At 41.0% G+C, this 27,072-nt stretch overlaps 1 protein-coding gene across 2 annotated transcripts in view; it reads left to right on the top strand.

The window, feature by feature from the left end:
• Positions 1-27,072, top strand: part of nup93 (nucleoporin 93) — a 168,334-nt gene that overhangs the window by 10,501 nt on the left and 130,761 nt on the right. For both annotated transcript variants that reach the window (XM_072279474.1, XM_072279475.1), the window contains exons 2-3: positions 13,483-13,680; positions 16,429-16,546. In XM_072279474.1, coding sequence (XP_072135575.1) covers positions 13,483-13,680; positions 16,429-16,546 — 316 coding nt within the window. The remainder of the gene's footprint in view (positions 1-13,482; positions 13,681-16,428; positions 16,547-27,072) is intronic.

Raw genomic sequence — 27,072 nt, 5'->3', positions numbered from 1 at the left:
CTTTCCTTCCATAATTTCAATTTCAGATTTTCTTCACACCGTGTTCCTATTAGCCAGATCCTAGCCTACTCATACTCCATGCTATTTGACTCTGACTCTGAGAATTGATTTCTATGCCATGAGCTTTTATTTTCCATAACCTCTTTTTTTTCAAATAAAGCTAATTTGTTTTTTTTCCCAATCTAATGGAACTTCTTCACTAGGGGGTTCTTTTAAGACTCTAGGATGAAGTCCCTTAGGATCCAGGGGTTTGTCATCCTACAGATCCAGTAATTTTTCTCAGTATTATTACTGTGGTAATTAATATTCCTGAGGTTTTCCCCTCCATTTTCTATTTGATGGATGTTTCTAGCATCCCCTTTAGTGAAGACTGATTCAAAGTGCCTGTTCAATTAATTTTGGGTGCTATTCATATTTAATACAACCACTTAACATACCCTTGTTTTGTTTTGCATTCATGCTGTTAGAACGTAGATGAATTGCCATCTCCTTGTGTACCTTTGCTGTCTCCACACTCATGATTGTGGCTAAGACCAGCTCAAACACCAGCTATTAATTCACAGATGATGCCACTGTTATTGTTAAGATCTCAGATGGTGACAGGAGGCAGACAGGATGAGATGGATTAGGTGGTTGACTGGTCGTAACAAAATCCCTCACTCAGCACCAACAAGAACAAGGATTTGATTGTAGACTTCACAAAGCAGAAGTTGGGTGGACACACACCAGTTTTCATTGAGGAGTCAGTGGAGGAAAGGGTGAACAGCTTCAGTTGCTGGGCATCCACATCTTAGAAGATCTGCTGTCTTGGTCCCAACATGCACAAGGGCTACTGTAATTCATTAGGCATTTCAAGTGATTTGGTCTGTCACCAAAGACTCTAGCAGCTTCCTACAGATTTACAGTGGAGTGCTTTCTGACTGGTTGCATCACCCACCTGCATATGGAATCTCCAGTGCATGGGATTGTAAGAGACTTCAGACTCAGCAGTGCTATCGTGGTCACTAGATTCCACCATCTTTAAAATGTGATGCCTCAAGAAGGGAAGGCAGCATCCATCTTTAAGGACCCTTGTCATCCAGCATCCAGGGCATGCCATCAGGGAGGAGGTACAGGTGCCACGAACACCCATACTTAATGGGTCCAAAATTGTTTCTTCGCCTCTGTTATCAGATATTCTGAACTGTCCATGAACAATACCTCTTTTTTTTGGCACTAATTTATTGAATAATTTATAGTAATGTTGTCTTTGCTCTGTGCTGCTGCCACAAAATAACTTAATTTCATGTCTTATGAGTTACATGCGATAATAACCCTGATTCTGATGTCTAAATGCCAGGTTCCACACTTTGCTAATTACTTTTGTATGAATAATTTAAAAGAATTGCATGTATTTTTGACTGATTATGAAAAATGATGTATGGCTCTGTATTTAAAAATAGAAAATGCTGCAAATGCTCAGGCCTGATGTACAGCATACTTCAGGTTGTTTCCAACTATATATTTGATAACTTATAACAATGGAACTTAGCCCACAATTAGTACTAAATGAGTGGTTCCCAAAATTTTTTGGGTTACTTCCCCCTTGGCTTCCAGACCGCTACCTCATGCCTATCTCTTCCTTTCCAGCCATTACATAAATACTATAAAGCATTTTGATTTGCAGTGTGCTGTAAAAGAAAATAAGAACCGCTAATTCAAAGCAGTGATAAGTAATTGCAAAATTATTCAAACCTCTTTAAATTTAGGAATAAAAATATTCTTAATAATAGTAAAAATAATTTTCATCTACAATTTAGGAGTATACATCAGTAGTCCAACTGTTCACTACTCATTGCTTTTACACCTTTCAATGAGATGGATAGGCTTGGTGCGGTGATAGCAGTTTCTCATCATCAGGCTGAATGTCACTCAGGAGTCCCAGATCCCCACATTCAGTCTTTGTTTTGTTGCTTTGAAAGAAGTTGTGTGACTTCACTGAAACTGTGCTCCACTAAAAACAAGAAACACATGCAAAATGCTGGGGGAACTCAGCAGGCCGGGTAGCATCTGTGGAAAAGAGTGCAGTCAGTGTTTCGGGCCACAACCCTTCAGCAGTACTGGAAAAAACAGATGAGTACAGGGGAGGGAGAAACACGGGGTGATAGGTGAAACCGGGAGGGGGAGGGGTGAAGTAAAAAGCTGGGAAGTTGATTTGTGAAAGAGATACAGGGCTGAAGAAGGGGGAGTCTGATGGGAGAGGACAGAAGGCCACGTAAGAAAGAAAAAGAGGAGGAGCACCAGAGGGAGGCAATGGGCTGGCAAGGAAATAAGGTGATGGTGGAAAAGGGGATGGAGAATGGTGAAGGGAGGGCGTTACTGGAAGTTCGAGAAATCAATGTTCATGCCATCTGTCCTAAATATCAAAAACTAAATTGAGAAAATATCCAGGATTCCCTTTGTTTATTTGGGACACTATGCTGCTTTATTGGGGCAGGAGACTGTTGCCGAACAGTTTCTCTAGCGTCAGTTGCATGCATTTCTGTTCAAAATGCAGTGAGTTTTGGCACTGATAGTTGGTGAGAAATGAGCTGTGAGACAATTTGGGGCTGTTTTGTTCCCTGCAGTTTCAAGCATTCAGGTTTGGAGATGCCAGAAATAGCCGGAAGTGAAAATGAACTATTTCACTACTTCAAGTTAAGAACTATGAAGAATTTGAAGTATGGACAATCATCTTGAGTGTTACAATTAAAATGAAGATTTGGAGAATGGAGTCATCTAAAGCATTGTGTGAAGGCAGACCATTATGTACAGTAGATGTGCTGATTTTTGTTCATTTACCGTCAATCATAAGAACATGGCAGATGAACTCTGATCACTATTAGGAACTAATACACAGGTGTTGTAGTACTGTAGAGATATTAGTAGTGTTCTGATTTGCTTTGTGTTACATTTATATACATAATTTGCATGGTGACATTATTTTCTGCTCTTGAGTTGTGAATTAAGTGACTAGAAATTTGTCCATTTCTACCCGTCTTTTAATTTCTTGATACATTTTACAAGTTTGCCATATGAAATATGAATTAGGACAAATGAGAAGCTTGGCATTTAAAAAGCAAAGTCTGCAGCAGACTTTCTTGCAAATCAGATTATCTTGTAGAAATGGCTAAATAAGCAAGGACAATTCTTTCATAAGGGTAACCTCAGAATAAAATAGAAATTTGCTGCATTTGTAGCAGCTCTAAAATTCATAGTCTCTGAGTTCTGTGACTGAAGTGTGCAAGATTCCATGACTTCATTTGCAGCAGGAACTGCCTTTGATTGGTCCTCAATACTTTTTGAATGCTTCTATAATCCTATGGATTTTACTTTTTTTTTGCATTGATCTGTTAATGTACAGTAAGGAAAAATCATTTAATTTTTTGGTTAAGGGGCTTTTAGCAAAGACGACAGAATGGAATCGTCGCTGGTGATATTGCCTCCCATGTCATGATGTGCGATAACACATGCAATTTCTTACATTTTTACAAGGTATTCTTGAAGATAAGAGAATAATTGGCTTGCTATTCCATATCCCTTTATGCAGCCTTCTAAGTTTCCTGTCTGGCTGCTTTAATTTCTTTCTCCTCCCCACCCCCGTATTCATTTTTGTGACCTGGGCAATACAGCAAAGTGAGCATTTATTGCCCATCTCTAATTCCTTGAGAAGGCGTGTTATGTTGAGAAGACAACATACACCAAGGAGCAGATCAGGAGGCACATTTTGACATTGTGCAAAAATAACAAAACTGCTGTCGTGGATCATTTCAACTTCCCTAATATTGATTGGCATCTCCTCAGTGCAAAAGGTTCAGAAGGATTGAAATTTGTTAGGTGTGTGTCCAGGAGGATTTCTGACAACCGACCTACTCGTGGAGAGGCCATACAGCTGACAAGATGTCTCACTGCGTAAGCGTTTTGGAGACCGTGACCACAGCTCCTTGGCCTATATCATTGCTTTGCACAGGGAAAGGAGCAGACAGGACAGGGAAGTATTTAATATGGGGAGGGTGAATTGTGCTATGAGGCAAGAACTTGGGAGTGTTAATTGGGTACAAGTGTTCTCAGGGACATGTACAATGGAAATGTGGAGGCACTTGGATTGGGGTACTAAATAGGTTTGTTCCAATAAGGCAGGGAAAGGATGATAGAGTGAAGGAACTATGGGTGATAAGAGATCTGAAACATCTAGTCAAGAGGAAAAGAGAAGCATACTTATGACTGAGAAGGCAAGGATTGGACACGGTCCTAGAGAGTTACAAGGCAGCCAGAAAGGAGCTTGAGAATAGGCTTAGAGCTAGAAGGGGACATGAGAAGATCTTGATGAATAGGATTAATGAAGAACTGGAGGATGACCTGAGTGAGGGTAAGGCTGGAGTAGGAGGAGGTTGGGAAAGTCCTTAATGAATACGTTGCTTCAGTATTCACCAATGAAAGGGATCTTGAGGAATGTGAGGACAGCGTAAAACAGGATGATATGCTGGAAGATAACGTTAAAAAACAGGAAGTGGCTGGGACATATTAGAAAAACATTTGGAATGATAAGGCCAGAAGTGTTGCCATTCTTGTACCAACATAACCTGTACATCTGTAGAATATGGAAGAAACTGGAACACCCAGAGGAAGGCTGTGATGTCATGGGGAGAATATACAAACTCTGTACAGACAGCAATGGAATTGAACCTGGGTCGCTGGCACTGTAATGGTGTTATGCTAACGGCTACACTACTGTGTTGCTATGGGTATTCACTCCCAATCATTGTCTATCTGATAACCCACAGCATTTTGTCAAAACTTCTCTGATAGTACCTCACAAACCCAGAAGCTCATTTGTACAGACAGCCAATTTTATCAGGTTAATGGAGATATCACCACCCTCAAGTTTATTTCTAAGTTGTGCTTATTTGGAAGTGTATTGGTTTATTGTTGTCACATGTATAAAGATACAGTGAAAAGCTTCTGCATACTGTCTATACAGATTATATCTTTATGTAGTTCATTGAGCTAGATTAAGGTAAAAATGCAGAATGAAGTGTAAAAGCTACTGAAGTACCACACATGATCATAATGAGAACGATCATTAAAGTAAATTATCAAAGTACATATGTGCCACATATACAACCCTGAGATTCTTCATCTTGTGGGTATATTCAATAAATCCGTAATAGGATCAATGAAAGTCTGCACCAGCTGGGGTGTTCAACCAGCGTACAAAAACGGCAAACTGTGCAAATACAAAAAGAGAGAAATAATAATAAATAAATAAACAATAAATATAAAGAGCATGGCTGCCTGGCCTGCTGCCTTCACCAGCAACTTTGATGTGTGTTGCTTGAATTTCCAGCATCTGCAGAATTCCTGTTGTTTCCATAGTTTGTGGGAACATTGCAAAGATTGGGCAAGTGAAGTTATCCCCTTTGATTCAATAGCCTGATGGTTGAGGGCTAATAACTGTTCCTGAACATGGTGGTGTGAGTTCTGATGCTCCTGTACCACCTTCCTGATGTCAGCAGTATGAAGAGAGCATGACCTGGCTGATGGGGGTTCCTGATGACGGATGCTGTCTCCATGCAACAGCACTTTGTGTAGGTGTGCTCAATGGTGAGGAGTACTTTACTCATGATGATCTGGGCTGTGGCCACTATCTTTAGTAGGATTTTCCATTCAAGGACATTGGTGTTTCCATAGCAGGGTGTGATGCAGCCAGTCAATATATATCTCCACCACACATCTGCAGAGGTTTTGGATGTCATGCTGAATCTTCACAAAATTATAAGGAAGCAGAAGTGCTGTTATGCTTTCTTCATAATTGTACTTGCATACTAGGCCCAGAACAGGTCCTCTGAAATGATAACACAGAGGAATGTAAAGATTCTGACCCTCTTCACCTCTGCTCCTCCTCTTCCTGAAGTCAATAATCAGCTCCTTGGCTGATTTTCCATCTCCCTCTATATGATTATTTGCCCTGCGACAGTGGTGTTGTCAGCAAACATGAATATGACATTGGAGTTGTACTAAGCCACACAGTCACAAGTCTAAAGTGGGTAGAGCAGGGTGCTAGGCATACAGCCTTGTGGTGCACCTGTGCTGATGGAGATTGTGGAGGAGATGTTGCTAATCCAAACTGACTGGGGTCTGCAAGTGAGGAAATTAGGGATCCAATTGCCCAAGGAGGCATTGAGGCCATTGTCTTGAAACTTATTGGTTAGTTTTGAGGGGATGATAGTGTTGAATGCCAAGCTGTAGTAAATAAAGAACATCCTGATGTATGTATCTTTGTTGTCCAGATGTTCCAAGGTTGAGTGAAGAGCCAATAAATGTTATCTGCTGTGGACCTGTAGTGTTGGTAGGCAAATTGGAGTGGATCCAAGTCACTTCCCAGGCAGGAGTTGATGTTTTATTACCAACCTCCCAAGATATTTCATCACAGTGGATGTAAGTGCAACTGGTGATGGTCATTGAGGCAGGTCACCACATTTTTCTCCATCGTAAATTGAATGTTTGGATGTATACTATTCAGATGGTTATGGAACTATTGGGAGTGCCTTGGAGTCTATGAAGCCACTCTACGAAGGTGTTATCAATGTGTATGAAGAAGCGATGAACTCAGAGCATTTTCCTCAAAGTCTTCCATGTAAAAATTAGCAATAGCCGGTGACAAGGGCAACCCAATGGCCACTCCATCTGTTTGTTCATTCAATTTACGATGGAGATGGAGAAGAATGGTTGCCTCCCATTCTGGGACATCCTAATATGACGCAAAGCAGATGGTAGCCTCTGACTGGCCGTCTGTTGGAAACCCACTCGCATGTATTTATACCTCAACAATAAAAACCACCATCACACTTCCCAACTAGAAGGGAAGCCATTGGAATCAAACGAGGAAAATAATTTAACAAAGACAAAGGTTTCGCTCCAAGTAAGAAATGGAATTCAACTGTAAACAAGGTGGGAGAGTGGAAATATGATTGGAGGAGCACTAACCAATCAGGAGGCATGGACTATGGGGGTATAAATACCACCGGTCAAGACATACCCATGCATCATCCCTGAAGAGGATGGCAGAGTTTGTCATCGGAATGTTGGTTATAATGGATACCTGTGCCGGACTGTAAGCCTGAGAAGAATTTATTTGAAAATATTTACTTTAGGAATGAATACATCAAAAAAATTTAGCATCAATAATTTTTCAGTACCATGAAATTAATTACCAAGTTCAATTTATACGTGGAATAACAAAACTGATTTGGTGCATAATAAAGCATAATTTGCAGTGCTTGTTAAACATTCAAAATAGTCACAGTTCTGCACGAATCTGCAATGCAGTAGATTATAGCCAGTGCACATTCCAATCACGTGAACATGGGCCAAACCAGATATTAAATTCGGCATCGATTTCTTGATGCAACCCGCTCTATGTAGCGCATCAGTTGCATTTGCTCAGCGGAGTAAAGAGAGCAAAATACAGATCCTGTTCCAAAGTGAACCTCTGGCAAACAAACAAATCTGTAATTATCAATTAAAATTGCATATGGGCACCTCAGTGTTCCTATTTCTTTTTAATCACTAAATTAAATAATGACAGAGCAATCATTTAAAGGAATTTGATTTTTGTTCTGAAAAAGCCCACTTACTGTTTAAAAACAAAAGTAGTAAATGTCAAGGTGAAATGGATTGCAATCCGTGCGACAGTGTCTCTGAACTGCCATCTGTCATTTGATAGAGGCTTGAGATATGTGAAAAATACTCAACTTTTCTTTTAAATATTTACAATATGAACTACCATACTGTTTTTGCATCTAAGCAGGACAAATCAATAAACTTCAATACATCTGGGCTGTAATCCTGAAAGCTGAAATAAAATTGGTCCAACATTCATTTTCAACGTCCACTTATTGTCTTCAAACTCTTCTTTGGGATCTAGGTATTTCTGTCAAGTTCAGCATGTATTCCCAATTTAAATTGTCCTTAAGCAGACAGTGGCAAGCTGCTCTACTGTATACTCAGCGATGAAGGCATTGCCATGGTATTGATAGTTTCTGTATCTTGAGCCAGCAGATAGAGGAGAGCACGTCATTAAGTGCTTTAAGAGGCTGGTCATAGCACACAGCAACTTCAGCTTTCCAAACAACCTCAACCCATTGCAATTTGCCTACTGCCAAAAAAAAGTATATGGCAAATGTTATCGCCAAAGCATGTGGACAGTAAAGACCGTTCTACCTCCAAGCAAATTTATCTAATTCTGCACCCTGTGAGTTAATGCCTCCCTCTGCAACTGGATTCTTATTTCTTACCAACCACAAGTAGCAAGGACAGGCAGCTAGATCTCAGCCACAATTCTAAACTCTGGTCCTCCACAAGGTTGCATCCTCAGCTTCTTGCTCTACTGACTGTGCACTCATTACTGAGCGGTTGGATTCTGCTGTAACTCCAGCTACAAATTTGCAGATGATGCCAACATAGTGGGCTGCATCTTAAATGATGGTGAGTCAGAGTACAAGAAGCAGTTGCAGAGCTTAGGGGCATGGTGTTATGACAATAACCTTCCCTCAATGTCAACGAAACAAAACAACTGGTCATTGCCTTCAGAAAGGGTACTGCACACGCTCCTGTCTACAAAGTTCAAAGTAAATTATCAAAATACATATATGTCACCTTGAGGGCATTCACAGTAAATACAAGAAACACTATAGAATCAATGAAACCTGCAGAAAAAACTGTGCTATGCAAATGCAAAAAGATATAATAATAATATATAAGCAATAAATAGTAAGAACATCCTTGAAAGTGAATGAGTTGTGGGAACAATTCAGTGATGGGGTAAGTGAAGTTCAGTAAAGTTATCCTCTCTGGTTCCAAAGCCTGATGGCTGAGGGGCAGTAACCGTTTCTGACCCTGGTGGTGTGGGTTCTGAGGCTCCTGTACCACCTTCCTAATGACAGTAGTTATAAGAGAACATGGCCTGGATAGTGGGAGTCCTTGATGACAAATGATGCTTTCCTGTATCAGCGCTCCATGTAGATGTACTCATCGGTGTGGAGGGCTTTACCCGTGATGAACTTGTGGAAGTGGAATCTGGATAAAGTCACTCAGAGACCATAAAGGACAAACTCTTTATTCAAAGCACCCGGGGCTTGCTCAGTTAGTCGCTCAAACAGGAACGGTCGTAATGGCCTGATACACAAAACAGAATGGAGCTGTCCTATCTCTACGCACGACTGCACAAGAAGATAAGCATCTTGAAACCCTAGCTGGCTACCTTCAAAAAGAAATATTGCTCAGCATTGAATAACAAAATTAGCACATCTGTTGATCATTAGCAGTTTCTTTCAGAAAACAGGCTGCTATAGTTTAATGAAGTGTTAACCCTTTTTCATACTTTATCAAACTGGCCTGTATCCACTAATTTTGTAAGCTTTTCTGTTCATAATAGATTGTAATGCAACCACACTTAAAGCTTATTGATTAGTTTTGAGGAGATGATAATATTGAATTCTGAACTGTAGTCAATGAAGGGTATCCTGATGTAAGCACGTTCGCTCTCCGGATGTTCCAGGGTTGAGTGAAGAGCCAGTGAAATGGCATCTGCTGTTAATGTGTTGTGACGGTAAACAAATTGGAATGGATCCAAGTCACTTCTCAGGCAGGAGTTAATATGGATCATCACCAGCCTTTCAAAGCATTTCATCATAGTGGATGCAGGTGCTACTGAGATGATAGTCACTGAGGTAGGCTACCACGCTCTTCTTAGACAACACAGGTATAATTGATGCCTGCATGAAGTAGGTGGGTATTTCAGACTGCCGAAGCAAGAGATTTAAGATATTGGTAAATTCACCAGCCAGTTAATCAAGCACAGGTCTTTAGTATTTGGCCAGGTACGCCATCTGGGCTGGATGCTTTCCATTGGTTCACCCTCATGAAGGATGCTTTCACATTGGCCTCCTATTCCTGGACATTCTAATACGGTGCAAACTGGGCAGTAGCCTTGGACATGGCATCTACCGGAAACCCACTCACACGTATTTATACCTCAACAATAACAACCAACATCACACCTCCCAATGTGGAGTGGTTCTTTCTACTTTGATTAACTATTTCAGACCCGGGGAGTCTCCCCAAGGAAATAAGATCATTATGCACGATGTTCTTACAGAATGGCTGCAAGGTGGAGGAAATCAATCAGGGCCTTGAAAAGGCTGACAGAAAAACCAGGAAACCTAACAAAAAGGAGGAACCTGTCACTACCTATATTTCCACGGTTTCTGGAAAGAGCGACAGGATCCTGAAGATATACCCGATTAATACCATCCACAAACCCGTAAGGAAGCTTAAGCCACAGCTTGCTTATGATGGTCAAAGGTGACCTGGCACTCAGGTCAGCTGACATTTACAGGATTCCCTGTGAATGGGGAGCAGTATATATTGGCCAGATGGGACGCACGGTGGAAACCTGCATCAAGGAGCGCAGGAGGTGTATCCATTTGGGCTACCTGGAGAAACTGGTGGTAACAGAACACTGCGTTTGTAATGGCCATAGGATTTACTTCGGCACAAGACTACTGTGCTGTGCCAATGGCTGTTGGAACCACCTGGTGATGGAAGCTAGTGAAATAAAACTATCAAAATATTTTCAGTTCAGATGCACAGAATGTATCCGGGATCACACATTTAGCTGACATTTTGTCCAAATTCTGCAAATCAAAAGATTATTTGGATGTCTTCTGTTTCAGTTGATTTCTTTATATTCAAGCAGATAATTGAGAGAGCTCCAATTCTATTGTTCTTGTTTGTGTTTGCAGTTTGGCATTACATTAGGTCATTCAAAGATTATAATTGATCGAGAAGAGGCTACAATAAGACAAGAAATAAAACAATTTTCCTGAAACATTAACTGAATGACTTAAGAATACCTTGCCGCTGTACTCTAAACAACCACTGATCTCCATCTGTTTTAAAGACTACACACTTATTCCCAATAAATTGGAATATGCATATGTATATAAGCTTGTTTCTTAATGATTGAACTTATCTTTTCTTACAAGGAAACTGTGCCATCCAAGTTGAGGTGAATTTGGATTGAGTTAATGGGGATGTGGAGTTGGTAAAGTAGGTTAGTGAAGAACGGGAAATTTGAGGGGAGAGAGAAGCACAAGTTGGAAACTGAAGAAAGGAATTGAAAGAGGGGTACTTGGAGAGTTGAGTAGCGCAAGATTTACAGACAGGTTTAGAATTCAAGAGAAGTTTGTTTAATTTTTCTAAGTTAGAGAAAAAATTGAATAGAATCGTAAGTACCAAAATGAAACAATTAGTTGGTAATAAGAGGGAGATAAATTGAAATGGGGAAAATTGGCAATTTCTTGTGAACTTCACAGTAAATCTGTGTAGGACAGAACACTGAAATTTGGTCATGATCAAGTCATGCTCATGTTTCACTTTCAAACACTGAGCTGTCCTTGAGTCATCTTTTCATTGAAGGCCATACATGGTATTTGGGGTTAGGAAGTCCACCTGGTTTTAGTATTCTTTTCCCAGCATCGTGTAATTGTGATCATTGTTTGACCTGATGTTAAATATAGAACTAAATTTGAATCTAGAATGACATTGGCTTGACTGGTTTAGTTGCATATTTGGGGAGGGTTATATCATTTTATGATTGTCATTTTGCCTTCATGTTTTGCAACATGTTCTAGACCAGGGGTTCCCAACCAGGGGTCCACAGAGCCTTGCTTAGTGATATTGGTCTTTGGCATAAAAAATGTTGGTAACCCTGATCTAGATCAAAACATCCTACAAATAAATGTAATAATGCTTTAGGTTATTTCATTATATGAAATATTTTTAGATATTTCTGACACCTGTGATTAGGCATAGATGAATATTTATTCCTTTTAGTTGTATACAGTGAACTGGTCTGAAATGCAACTAATTTAAACAAATGTGGCAGTAAAGTTAGTTTTCAACACTGTTTTTCCAAGACTGACCCAGGGTACTGCAATGTATGTGTTTGTTGAGTTTGTACAACTGAGGATTATTGTCTCCTGTATATGTTGTCTCATCAAATAGTAGTATTAAGTTTCTTTCATTAGTTTAATTAAGTGAATCTCCTGAGTGATATAACTTTGCCTTTCTGTAAGGTGATATTTATCTTGGTTGTTAATGTACATTAAAAAGCTGTTGGAGTAAATGCAACTTATGATAGACTGCAGGAGCCTCTCCTAATAAAAACGGTTATTTGCGGAATTTGGTGAATGGTTATATCAAATCGATATTCACTTACAACAATGTGGTAAGTAAGTGTGATTGTTGAATGGGAATAAACTCTGGTAATTCTGTCTATGAATGATATTAGTATATTGTAGAATATATAAGCTGCAGTGATTCTTCTTGCATTCACTGCATTACACAGTGAACAGCAGGTGCATACTTGGATGTTGGAACTTGACAAATGAAGGTTGATGTTGGTTCTCAACTATTTAAGATATAGGCCTATTAATTGTTGGCAGTTTATTTAGGCATGTATCCAGTTAAATTAAGCAATTTTAAGTGATTTTCATGCATGTCTAGTCACACCCAAATCCTGGATTTGTGACAATGAGTCAGCCTTTGTAAGCCCTAACATACTGGGATTGTCCAGAATTTATTCCTAGTTTAGGACGTAAGATTTAATAGTTTCAGTGGTATTCTGGGGCAATGGAGTAACAAGATAACTTGAAGTATTTTGGATTTTAATGGAAGTCATTTATTTACAAAGGTTTTGCTTAATTTATTTTAAATTTTTTTGAAGGTTAGCAACAATTTAAAAAAAGGCAAAATATTTCTCAGCTTTTACATCTGGCGAACGAGTAACTAGGGTTCATTGGCCTTCAAAGCATTCAAAGACAGTTTCTCCACTGTGCGGCCAATTTTCCTGCAAATGTTCACTCCATATTACTAGATCCTTTGGTAAAGCTATAAATTCTCCACATTTGGATATGGTAAATGAGAGTGCAGGGAGACTATAGATGCTGAGTCTAGAAGGAGAGGGGATGGGAAGACAGGCCAACAGATTAACCCATAATGACTTTTGAAGCATGTAAGCAGTGACTATTTTAAACTTGAATTAGTCTAAAACTTCTGTAATAATTATTCTGCTTAATATTCTTCATTTCTACCTCTTTCAACTGTCTAAAATCTTCAGATCAGCCTCAGTCCTGGGCAGAGCATTTTCCACTTGTCCTTTCAGAACCAGCCAAGGTCTTTAGTAGTTCCAACTACTGAATGGATCAAGTACTAAAATAATATGTGCGTACCATAGCCATCTACTGTACCCATTAGATTTGTTCTGTTTTCTTTACTGTAACCTGTTATAAGTTCTGAGTCTCTTTTTTTGTTTAAGTTGGTGTACAAATGCAGACTTTTCTGTATAGTTTTCCTATACAGGAATCGTATGGAATCTTTAATTTTGATCTCTTTCTGCAGACCCTGTAGAATATTTATTATGGACATGGAGGGGTTTGGAGAGCTACTGCAGCAGGCTGAGCAGCTTGCTGCGGAAACTGAAGGGATGTCTGAACTTCCACACGTGGAAAGAAACCTGCAGGAGATTCAGCAGGCAGGGGAGGTCTTGCGTTCTAGGACTCTGACTCGCACATCGCAGGAGACAGCAGATGTCAAGGCGTGAGTTTAAGGGCTATATTATATTTTGAATATCATGTTTAATTGTACTATTTAACATGTATTGTTTTGCTTTTACCACAATGCAAAATCATGTATTGCTCCTACTTATTCTTGATACAAATTGAACTGACACACTCACTCTCCACTTTTGCACTTAATTAGCATGGCCATTTATATAAAATATAATGTCCATCTTTTGTGGTGCTGTTGTAAGCCAGCTGTATCCATTTTTGAGGACAGCATGTTCGTACATTTTCATGAATAATTCATTAATTTTGGGCTAAGGTGTCATTTGCCTTGATCATAAAGTTTAAATGTTAAGTTAATGCCATTGTTGATTAGTGTTTAATCTGAGGGGAAATTTAAAGATTGATATTTAAGTGATGGAGGAAGACTCCAGTATTGTCATCTTTCTCTTTCAGATCAATCTATATCTGTAACAAAGTATGAAGATTTGAAGAAATTACATTGTTCTGGAATTGTGCTTTATATTGGGAGAAAGTCTTCAAATATGGCATAGGCCCTTGGGGAAGAAGCCCTTTCCCATCCTAACAGTTCTTGTCCTAATCCTGTGGTACCTCCTGCCTGATGGTAGAAGGCCAAAGAGATTGTGGGATGGATGGGAGGGATCATTGACAATGCCAAGGGCCCTGCCTACACAGCGGTCCTGACTAATATCTCTAATGGATGGAAGAGAGATGATCCTCTCAGCAGTTCTGGTAATGTTTTGTAGGGACTTGTGGTCAGATGTCTTGCAATTCCTCTACCAGATGGTGATGCAGCTGGTCAGGACACTCTTGATAGTGCTCCTGTAAAAAATTGGTTAAAATAGGAGGGGAGGGTGTGTGAGGGGTTGGGGGTGAAGACTCACTGCTCAATTGCTCAAGAAGTGGAGACACTGCTGTGCTTTCTTGAACAAACATGGAGTTGAGGGTGGGGGAACAGGTGTGATCGTCCATTATGGCACTCACAGAAGATTGGTGCTTCTAATTCTTTGTGGTGGAACTGCGTACTTGCAGCCTGCATCTTCCTAATGTCCACAACCATCTCTTTGGTCTTGTCGACGTTGAGACTCAAGTTATTGTACTCACACCATTGTACCAGCTACTCTACCTCCTTTCTGTATGCTGTCTTGTTGTCGTTGATGAGGTCAACCACTGTTGTGTCATCAGCAAACTTAATTCAGTTTGAACTGGATCTAAATATGCACTTGTGCATCAGCAATGTGAACAACAGTGGGTTGAGCATGCAGCCCTGAAGAGCTCAGTGTGATGGAGCTAAAGATGTTTCTGCCAACACTGACTGGTTATGGCCGTTCTGTCAAGAAGTCCAGTGTTCATTTACAGAGAGGTGTTGAGACCCAATGAGGACAGTTTACCTGCTAGCTTCTGAGGGATGATCATAGTAAAAGCCGAGCTGAAGTCAATAATCAGCATCCTGGCCTATGAAGGACTATTTAACAGGTGGGACAAGATGGATTGAAGTGTAGGAGCTGTGGTATTATCACTGATTTGGGCAATAAGTGAACTGGAAAGGATCCGAAGTGGCAGGAAGATGGGATTTTATGCAGTGCGTAACCAGTCACTCGAAGGACTCCATTACTTTTGAAGTCATTGCCATTGGACGCTAGTCATTGAGGCAGGTTTTTGCCACCCTCTTGGGCATCGGGATGATGGTGGCCTCTTGAAGCCTGAAGGGACAGAGGACTGTTCCTGAGAGAAGTTGAAAATGTCTGTTAGAACCTCAATTAACTGGGCTGCACAGTCCCTCAGCACCCGACCAGGAATGTTATCAGGCCCCGTTGCTTTACGTGGATTGATCCTGGCCAGGGTTTTCCTCACTGGCATGTCATTCCATGCATCAAACCAAGTGTAAAAGACTTTCAGCCTATCAGGAAGAGAAGTATCACTGTCATTGTCGCGCAGGGTGGACTTGTCGTCCGTTGTGGACTGAATGCCCTGCTGCATGCACCACAGAATGGTTGTACCTTCTCTATGATTAATCCTGTTTGCCTTCCTGATGGCATGGAATAGCACAGCTCTTGCTAATCTGAGAGCTGTTTTATCCCCCGATCTGAAGGCAGCATTCTGATCATCTAGCCCTGTCCGGGCCTCTGCTGTCAGCTATGGTTTCTGATTTTCCCTCATATACTGTAGATGTGTTTAATAATGGTGACACCCCCAGAGCTCTTCTTTATTTAGCCAGTTATGGATCTCTCATATTCACTGATGTTAATCTGATGGTCATAGGTAACTGCCTCCCTGTATAATATAATAGCCCAATTGTGAAACAAATAGCTGAATGCCAACTTTCAATTTTAAATGTAGTATTAAATAATGGGTTTAATTGGGTCTGCATTTTTTATGACTTGTAGGTAATCTGATTTTCATACATTGATTATACTGGGGTATTCTTATTTTGAAATGGCAAACATCGCCTAGGATCTCGTGAGTGCTGCTTCAGATGTTGTCCAGAAGTAAATGACAGCCACCTTCATTTAGCTGCTTTTGCACATACAATTAATGAAAATCTTATATTCTTCATAATTTGTCATGCCAAAACTGTCATCCTGTATTATTTGATTTTTAGTGGTGTATTGTCAGCTGTTCATTCTCCTTTCATGTTTAGTAGTTAAAGATATGTTTCTCACTAAAGGATTTTTTATTTTGGTCAGGCCCCATAGCTGTTGTTGATATAGAGCTTGTGAATGATCAAATTGTTTTTAATTTCTTCCCTCTTTTGAAATAGGTCGATTCTGCTGGGGACCAAAGGGTTGGACATATCTCATATTTCTCAGCGATTGGAAAGCCTGAGTGCAGCTACTACCTTTGAACCTCTAGAGCCAGTCAAAGATACAGATATACAGGTAAATGGACATCTGCTGATGTGCCTGTAGGTTCTGAATCTACTGATTTAAATGCATGGAGGATTAAATCGAGAGTCTGTTCAAGATGTAGTCAATAATTTGTTCCTGCCCAAGTAAAGCATCCGTTAGTCTTGCGAGACCATGGATCTGTGCCTGGAAAGTCTTCACTCTCCGGGGGCAGACCTGGGCAAGGTTGTATGGAAGACCAGCAGTTGCCCATGCTACAAGTCTCCCCTCTCTATGACACCAATGTTGTCCAAGGGAAGGGCATTAGGATCCATACAGCTTGGCACCAGTGTCGTTGCAGAGCAATGTGTGATTAAGTGTCTTGCTCAAGGACACAACACGTTCCCTCAGCTGGGGCTTGAACTCACGACCTTCAGGTTGCTAGTCCAATGCCTTGGCCACGTGCCCACACATGCCCAAGTATTAACATTTTATTTTATACAGTGGATTCTGGTTAATTAAGGTACATAAGAACCAGTACATGTTGGCCCAATTAAGTGGCTGCTCCAATTAGCTGAAGCATCATGGAAATAGCTAAAAAGGTGCAAAAAGACAAACTACCGTTTAACTGACTAACAATTTATACGGTGTCTATAAAAAGTATTCACCCCCCCCCCCCCACAGAAGTTTTCATGATTTATTGTTTTACAGCATTGAATCACTGTGGATTTAACTTGGCTTTTTGTTTGACACTGATCAACAGAAAAAGATGCTTTTTTTTGTATCAAAGTGAAAACAGATCTCTCTAAAGTGATCTAAATTAATTATAAATATAAAACACAAAAATGATTGCGTAAGTATTCATCCCCTTTAATATGACACCACAAATCATTACTGGTGCAGATAATTAGTTTTAGAAGTCACATAATTAAATATCACCTTTGTGCAATCAAGGTGTTTCAATTGATTGTAGTAACAATACATCTGTATCTGGAAGGTCCAACTGCTGGTGTGTCAGTATCTTGGCAAAAACTACACCACGAAGACAAAAGAGCACTCCAAGCAACTCTGTGAAAAGGTTATTGAAAAGCACAGGTCAGGTGATGAATAGAAGAAAATTTGCAAGTCAATGAATACCCCTTGGAGTACACTTAAGTCAATCATCAAGAAATGGAAGGAATATGGCACAGCTGTAAACCTGCCTAGAGCAGGTTATCCTCAAAAAACGAGCGACCGTGCAAGAAGGGGACTAGAGAGGGAGGCCACCAAGAAACTTATGACAACTCTGGAGGAGTTACAAGCTTCAGTGGCTGAGATGGAAGGGACTGTGCATACAATAGCTGTTGGCCAGGTGCTTCACCAGACACAGTTTTATTGGAGAGTAGCAAAGAGAAAGCCAGTGTTGGGGGGTGGTAGGGGAATGGGAAACTCACATGAAATGCTGGCTAGAATTTCCCAGTGGGCATTTGGGAGACTGAAGTCAGCTGGAAGAAGGTTCTGTGGTCTAATGAAACCAAAATTGAGCTTTTTTGGCCATCAGACTAAACACAGTGTTTGGCTTACACTGCACATCATCAGAAACACACTATCCCTACTGTGAAGCATGGTAGTGGCTGCATTGTGTTGTGGGGATGCTTCACTGCAGCAGGCCCTGGAAGGTTTGTGAAAGTAGAGAGTAAAATATATGCAGTAAAATACAGGGAAATCCCGGAGGAAAACCTGATGCAGTCTGCAAGAGAACTGCGACTTGGAGGAAGACTTCCAGCAAGACAGTGACCACAAGCATAAAGCCAAAGCTACACAGGAGTTGCTTAAAAAAGAAGTTAGTGTCCTGGAGTAACCAAGTCAGTGTCCAGACCTCAATCCAGTTGAGAATTTGTAGCTGGACTTGATAAGGGCTGTTCACTAATGCAGTGTGACAGAGCTTGAGCAGTACTTTTTAAAAGAATGGGGAAAAATTAGTGTCTAGATTTGCAAAGTTGATAGAGCCCTATCCACATAGACTCAAGTCTGTAATTGCTGCCAAAGGTGCATCTACTAAATACTGACTTGAAGGGGTAATATGCAGTCAATTATTTTGTGTTTAATAATTGTAATAAATTTAGACCAATTTGTAGAAATGTGCTTTCACTTTGATATGAAAGAGTCTTTTCTGTTGATCAGTGTCAAAAAAGCCAAATTAAATCTACTATGATTCAATGTTGTAAAACAATAAAACATGAAACTTTGAAGGGGATGAATTCTTTTTATAGGCACTGTGTATTTAAATGAATTACAGAACAAATTAGGACACTACCCAATTTACTGTACTAAAAAGTGTATTGGTTCCTAATAGTTATCAGATCCGTCAGACCTTCATTTTCATTGTAACATTTAAGATGATTGGTTTTAAAGGTTAAAGGTTTTAGTTAAGTTTATGGGTAAGGTTACCCCAACAATACCATTGAATATCAAGAGAAACTATTTTAATTCTCTCATATTAGTGAATGATATTGCTAGTCATTGCAAGCCTTAATGTTCTCTCTGTATGTAGCCAGAAATTGCTTTATTATTCAGTTAATTACAAATTGAGTTGATATTTTTTTGGTTGCCATTTAAAATTCTCTGCAAATTTCATAATGTTAGGAAAGCCCTTGAGGAAACAGCTGAATAGAGTTGGGGTTAGGACTTTGAGGGACTACTGCCTAGATCTGAGATTAATTGACGACAGTCAAATTTGACCCTCTCAACCAGTGGAGTACATTCGTTTTATTTGTACTAAGACTCCTAATGCCACAGTTAGACAAGTGCTCCTTGGAGGAGTGATATGCAGTGACAGAGTGTGTGGTGCTGCTGCTTTATAGCTCTAGTGGCCCAGGTTCAGTCTTGACCTCCAGCATTACTGTGTGGCATTTCCATAGTCTTCCTATGAATCAGTAGTTTACCTTTGGGTGCTGTGGTTTCCTCAAGTCCAATGGACTTGCAGGTTTGTGAGTTATTTGGTCACCAAATTGATCCTTGTGTGGCTGAGTGGTAGCTTCTAGGGTGAATTGATGGGAATGAGGAGAGAGTAAAATGAGATTAGTGGAAGTGATATGTTAATGGACTTGTGCTAAAAGGTCTGTTTCTGAGTCTGCTATCTTTGTCAGCTGAGGTTTGCTTGTGTGTGTTTGACCTGATGCCTTGAAACTTTCCAATAAATCTCTGAATTACTGCCTGGATCAGAGGGCGTGTCCTTTGTGGAGAGGTTGGATGGCCTTGGGTTGTCTTCTCTGGAGCAGTAGAGACTGAGGGGAGACCTGATAGAAGTTTGTAACTTGAGACGCATAGATAGATGGTTAATATCTTTTTCCAAGAGTTGCGTTGCTCATACTAGAGGGCTTGCATTTGAGGTGAGAGGAGCAAGTTCAAAGGAGATATGGGGAGCAATTTTTTTTAAGAGTGGGTGCCTAGCATGTGCTGCCTGCAGTGATAGTGGATGCAAATACAATAGAGATGCTTTTGGTTCGGCATATGAATCTGTAGAGAGTAGAAAATTTGTGGGCATTGTGTAGGCAGAAGGGATTGCATAATTAGGCGTGTCATTGATTCAACACAGTGTTAAGTTGAAGGATTTGTTCCTGTGCTGTACTGTTCTATAAGAAGGGCATTTAGCCAATGACATCTGTGATAATTTTTGGATTTGTTTCTCTAGCCCATTTTTAACCTTAGACACATTTTTTTCCAAATAGTTATTCATTCCCCCTTTGAAAGTTATTATAGATTATTCTCACTTTCATTCATTTGAATGTTCTTTACCTGGCATACCTTTGGTCATTAACTGAGAAGAGAGATGTTTACTATTTTATTTGATCACTATAACAGCTTCTGCAAATAATGTACACCAATATAAATAATATTCAGACATACCTTAGATGGATAAATGGCACGTGTCATTTTGCCATGCAAGTGTAAGGAAATGCTCAGATCAAAGAAAAATCTAACATTTCCTTTTGACGTTCATTGATGACCGGAAATATAGCTGAGCCAGTCACATAAATATTGTGACTAAAAGAGCAGGTCAGATGCTAGATATTAAGTCGTGAGCAACTTGCTGCTAGAACTCACATTTTCCATAAAGCAAACATTAGGAGTATGTTGGATACTCTTCGCTTGGCTCCATCAATATGTGAAACTTAGCTCTGCCGAGAACAAGCTAGCCTTCTTGAATCGTTTCTTCCATGTGCATGTAAATCTTGTCCACAGTATGTGCGCTGTCAAAAAAATGCACTGGAGCCCCTCACCAAGACTCCTTTGTCAGGACCTTCCAAACTGTCCATCAGTTATAACAGGGGTCCCCAACCTTATTTGCACCGTGGACCGGTTTATTATTGACGGTATTCTTGCGGACCGGGTGGGGGGGGGGAGTAGGGTTACCAACGGACAAGAGTAGCAGTCAAATACGTTGTGTTTACCCCAAGAAAGACTACCATGACCATGAAGCCTTGCGCGGGCACCAGTGCGCATGTGTGTACGTGCCAATTTTTTTTCTACAAATCGTTTTTGGTGATTCTGTTTGGGGGGGGGGGTGTTAATCACGACCGGAATATAGGTGATAAGTGGGTAATACACTCAATTTTGTTTCTAAAAGGGTTTATTTAACAAATTCAATATTAAACACACAGCGCATATTTTCCTCGCATGAATATAGTGATAAGTCACTTACCAGGGGAGCTTGAAGTAAGTGTTGAATGAACTTCCAGTAGAAGTGGTAGAGGCAGGTTGGATATGATCATTTAAAGAAAAATTGGATAGGTATATGGACAGGAAAGGAATGGAGGGTTATGGGCTGAGTGCAGGTCGGTGGGACTAGGTGAGAGTAGCGTTCGGCACGGACTAGAAGGGCAGAGTTTTTGTGCTGTAATTGTTAAATGGTTATATAAGTCACTTAAGTCAATAGCATCATAACATTTTAAGTAACGTTTGGATATTAAACACACAGTACATATTTTTCCCATATGAACATATAAAATCATTGCACCACTGCTCAATACAAGAGGACTTGACTTTAAGGTAAGGGGTGGGAAGTTCAAGGGGGATATTAGAGGAACATTTTTTTACTCAGAGAGTGCACTGCCTGAGTCAGTGGTGGAGGCAGATACAGTAGTGAAGTTTAAGAGACTACTAGACAAGTATATGGAGGAATTTAAGGTGGGGGCTTCTATGGGAGGCAGGGTTTGAGGGTCAGCACAACATTGTGGGCCGAAGGGCCTGTACTGTGCTATACTATTCTATGTTCTACACCAATATCACTGAATCAGTGGGAGCCCTGGGCTTGTTTCCCTGAAACAAGACAGTCCCATCGAGGGGTGATGGGAGACATCGATACTCGAAGGGGTTTCCTTATGTCCAGTCTATTCTGCAATTTAGTTTTCGTTGCATTCATTGCAGAGATATGTTGGAAATGGAAACAACGTTTTCAGTGCTTTCATGGCTATCTCAGAATATTTAGCCTTGACTTTGATCCAGAATGCCGGCAGAGATGTTATGTCAAACATACTTTTCAGCCCACCGTCATTTGTAAGCTCGAGGAGTTGATCATCTTCCCGCGCTGACATGGATGACACGTGGGTAATGACCTCACGTGCGTTCAAGCTCAACAGTGAGCGTGACAGGGAATGAGGAAAGGTGCAGCTGACTCATATTGCCAAATCATATTGTTTCTTCGCGGCCCGGTGGTTGGGGACCGCTGAATTATAAGATAGCGTGTTCCCCTACAAGTCATAGACCAAATTGATTTGGAAATGAAATGGCGTTCTGTGATTGTTACTTGTTTAATTCTGTTCTTGTTAGCACCCCACTCGAGGTGGTGGGCTGTGTCAGTGTTTAGTTTATATCAACTTTTTTGGCATACTTTATTTTCAAAAAATCCACCTCCTCTGCCTTTAAAAGACTGAGCTGTCCTGTCTTCACGGTGAATCGTGAGACCATCCAGCTGCATCACTGTGTCCAAAATAGCAGAGGAGAGCCACGTTTCCGTGAAGCAAGGTACACAACAGTCTCTGATGTCCCTCTGGTACAGCAGTTTTGCTCTGAGGTCTTCAATTTTGTTTTCCACTGATTGTAAGTTCCATCAGAAGGATAGTTGGGAGTGGGTATCTAAAGCCTCTGCATTTCAACCTTACTGGCGGCCCAGCATGCTTTACTTGCTTCCTCTTAAAGAGAAACTGCAGTCACTACCCAAGTCTGCAGTCCGGAATCTGTCAATTTTGAGTATCAATAGATTTTTAAAAAACATCTTAAAGTAATATTGTTTACTGAAGTACCCATGGCTTTGATTGTGGAGTTCAGCTGTAATAGTTCAGAACAGGAATCAGAGCTATATGCAATGAGGCTTCCCTTAGCGGCGCCATCTTCGGGGAAAAAAAAATGTTGTGGATAGTGGAGGTTGTATATTACAACGGGATATAGATAGGATGCAGAGTTGAGCAGGGAAGTGCAACTGGAGTTCAATCTGGAAAAGTGTCAAGTGATTCACTTTGGAAGGTCAAACTTGGAACATCAAGGGAATTTTCCGCAATCCTGGCGTATCATGACAATCATGGTGTACATGCCATCTCAGGACAACATCAGGTTGGCACTGAAGGAGCTAAGCTCCATAATCAGCAGGTATGAAACTGCATACCCTGATGTCTTCCCTAGCAGTGTGAGAATTTCAAACAAGCCAACTTGAGGTCTCTGAACCACTAACACCATCATATAAACTGTGGAACCAGAGGAACCAACCACTTGCTCACTCTTATATTGCTATTAAAAATGCTTACTGTGTCACACCCACACTTTGGAAAGTCTGATCACCTGGCTGTAATTCTACTCTCAGCGTATAGGCAGAGACGAAAGACCGCAGCACCAGTGCTGAAGACTAAGAAGATATGGCAAAGGGAGGTGTAGGAGCGTTGAGTTGGTGGACTGGGCAACATTGAGGTGCTCCTCTTCAAGTCTGAATGAATATGCCGCAGTTGTCACCAACTTCACGAAAGCCTGTGTGGATGAGTGTGTACCTTTGCAAATATACCAGACATACCCAAACCAAAAGCCATGGTTGAATCAGGAGATTCGTAGTCTGAGGGCTAAATCGTAGTGATCCAGAGCCATACAATGAGTCTAGGTATGACCTACAGAAGGCTATCTTAGGAGCAGAGAAACAATTCAAATTGCGGTTAGAGATGGAATCGATGCATGTCAGCTCTGGCAGGGTTTGCGCCATTACTGGCACACTACTCGGCCTTGTATCCCCTGGACAATAGTAATACCTATGACAGGCTGCTGTTTTTTGACTATCGCTCAGTATTTAACACAATCATACCCTCAAGTCTAATGAAAAAGCTCCAAAACCTGGGCCTCTATCTCCCTCAGCAATTGGAGCATTGACTTCCTCACAGGCGGACTACAGTCTATGCAGATCCAAAATAACACTTCGCTGACAATCAACACTGGTACACCTCAAAGATGTGTGCTTAGCCCACTACACTCTCCCTTTCTCTCTCTACAGCCATGACTGCAGCTAGGCACAGCTCAAGTGCCTCTCAGTTTACTGATGACACAGCTATTGGCAGAATTTCAGGTGGTGATGAGGAGGTATACAGAAGTGAGATAGATCAGCTGGTTGAGTGGTGTTGCAGCAACAACCTTGTACTCAACGTCAGTACGACCAAAGAATTTACTGTGGATTTCAGGAAGGGGAAGTCGAAAGAACACGTGTCAGTCTTCATTGACGGATCAGAAGTGGAAAGGGTCTGTTTCAAGTTCCTGAGTGAAAGCATTTCTCAGGACCTATCCTGGGTCCAAGATGCAATTACGAAGAAGGCATGACAGCGGCTATATTTCATTAGGAGTTTGAGGAGAATTGGTATGTCACCAAAGATATCAGCAAATTTCTGCAGATGTATCATGGAGAACATTCTAACAGGTTGCATTACTGTCTGGTATGAATGAGCCACTGCACAGGATTGGAAAGAGCTGCAGAAAGTTGTAAACTCAGCCAGACCCAACACAGGCACTAGCTGCTCCAGCATCCAGGACACTTTCAAAAGGCAATGCCTTAAAAAAATGGCATCCATCATTGAGGACCTTCATCTCCCAGGACATGCCATCTATTCATTGCTACAATCGTGGAAGAGGTACAGGAGTCTGAAGAGACACAATCAACATTTCAGGAGCAGCTTCTTTCCCTCTACCATCAGATTTCTCAATAGACAATGAACTCATGAACACCTCAGTATTTTCCCCTCTTTTTGCACTAATTATTTTTTAAACATAATTGTAATTTTTATAGTTTTTATTACTGTGTTGCAATGTACTGCTACTGCAAAACAGCAAATTTCACCTCATATGCCGGTGATTTTAAGCCTGACTTTGATTCTGAACCCCTCAATTTTCATGTCATCTGCTCAAGTCACTTACAAAAATTACAAAGGGAAGGGGTCTCAGAACAGATCACTGCAGAACACCGCTTGTCATCACCTCCATTTTGATTATGCTTCACCGTTTGCCTTTTGTGGGTAAGCCAATTGTGAATTCACGTGGTCAAGTTTCCATAGATGCCTCATGACTTTCTGAATGGGAACCTTGTCAGATGCGTTACTAAAATCCATATACTGTACATGTTCACTGTTCTACAGTTATCAGTTTGTTGCCTCCTTGAATAACTCAATTAAGTTGGTGAGGCATGATCTACCTATCATAAAGCTATGCCAACTATCCCTGATATAACTATGCTTCTCCAAATGTTTGTAAATCCTGCCCCAATGAATTCTTTGCAATAGTTTGCCTACAACTGATGGCAAGACTCAATGCTATAGTTCCCAGGATTGTCCCTGTTACCTTTATTGAGCAATGAGCTATGTATAAAAAATTGAAACAAATATTCTTCATAATTGTTATCTCAGGATTGCTACCCCTGCCAAGTGTTTGTGAGGCTAGAAATGGGAAGATCAGTTTAACAAGCAGCTAAGGAGTAGGTGTAGGAGGGAGGGCTTCAGAATTTTGGATCATTGGTTTCTCTTTCAGAGGAGGTGGAATGTATAAAAGAGATGGTTTGCACCTAAACTGGAGGGGGACTGATGTCCCAGTAGGAAGGTTTGCTGGAGCTGCCCAGGAGGGAGGAGTGGAGGTGTGATGAGAATACACATAGATTAAGATGTTAGCTGTCCTATGCTGGCACCAGTGGGATCAGCAGTTGGTCTGCCACCTGGCTTCAGGAGAGAGAGAGATAAGGAAAACAATGGAGCAGTATTTGGAGATGTTAATGAAGGGAAGGGAGAGTTTAATGGAAGGAGAGCTGTCAAGATCGGCTCCCCCTTTGAACCCTGAACTGTTTGAAGTGATGGACAGGCGATACCCTAGGGGGATAAAAAGGGACAGGTTCGCTAAGGCAACACACACACGACACCCCGAGGTAACGAGACCCTGGAAGCGGTGCGTCTCCCACAAGTCGGTGGGAAGTTTTGGATGGCTGGTCGCGGGATCAAGCCATAGACGCACAGGGTGGAGAGGTACGATCGGCGGGAACCTGGTGTGTGTCCACCCTTGCCTGGGTGCCAGGTTCACCGCAGAGAAACGATCATATCTGGAAACGGAGGGGTCACGGTCGGTGACCTCAGATGACATCACAAAGGGCTCGCCCGAAAGCTGACTGCGAAGAATATCGAAGGTCTGTGTGGAAGCCGTTTGAATATTCATTTGTTTTGCTCTCTCTCTCCTCCCCACTGTCCATCTCCCACGGCAGCGATTATTGCGAATTGAACTGAACTTTGCGTCACTTTGAAACTGGTCATTTACCCCTAGACAACGATAGAGCTTGATTGATCCTGTTATCTTAATTCTGTGTACATGTGTGTTTATCATTGCTGAACTGTTGCATTTATTATCCTTTTGATTAGAGTACTGTGTTGCTTGTTTCTTTAATAAAACTTTCTTAGTTCTAGTAATCCAGACTCCCAGTGATCCATTTCTGCTGGTTTGGCAACCCAGTTACGGGGTACGTAACAGAGGTTTTAAACGAGATTTGCAGGGGAATGGGAACCAGTACCAGGACAGACAGTGGAGTGGTTGTGGTGACTTGTTAAGACCTCACACAAGTCAAGACTCAAGGTTGAGCATGGTGCGACTAATGTTTTGAGTTGCGTATTTGAATGCAAAAAAAGTATTGTAGGAAGGGCTGATGAGCTCAGGGCATGGATCAACACATGGAATTATGATATTGTAGCCATTAGTGAGACTTGGTTGCAGCAGGGACTGGTATCTCAATATTCCGGGGTTCTACTGTTTTATACCATAAGATATAGGAGCAGCAGTAGGCCATTCAGCCCATCGAGTTTGCTGCACCATTCAATCATGGGCTGATCCAATTCTTCCAGTCATTCCCACTCCCCTGCCTTCTTCCCATACCCTTTGATGCCCTGGCTAATTAAGAACCTATCTGTCTCTCCCTTAAACACACCCAATGACTCGGCCTCCACAGTCGCTCGTGGCAACAAATTCCACAGATTTACCAACTTCTGGCTAAAGTAATTTCTCCACATCTCTGTTCTAAATGTTCAATCCTGAAGTCATGTCCTCTT

This window comes from Mobula birostris, chromosome 15 (genome assembly GCF_030028105.1).
Source record: "Mobula birostris isolate sMobBir1 chromosome 15, sMobBir1.hap1, whole genome shotgun sequence".
NCBI lineage: Eukaryota > Metazoa > Chordata > Chondrichthyes > Myliobatiformes > Myliobatidae > Mobula > Mobula birostris.
Note: the sequence above shows the minus strand (reverse complement) of the source record. Positions and strands in the feature narration are given on the sequence as shown.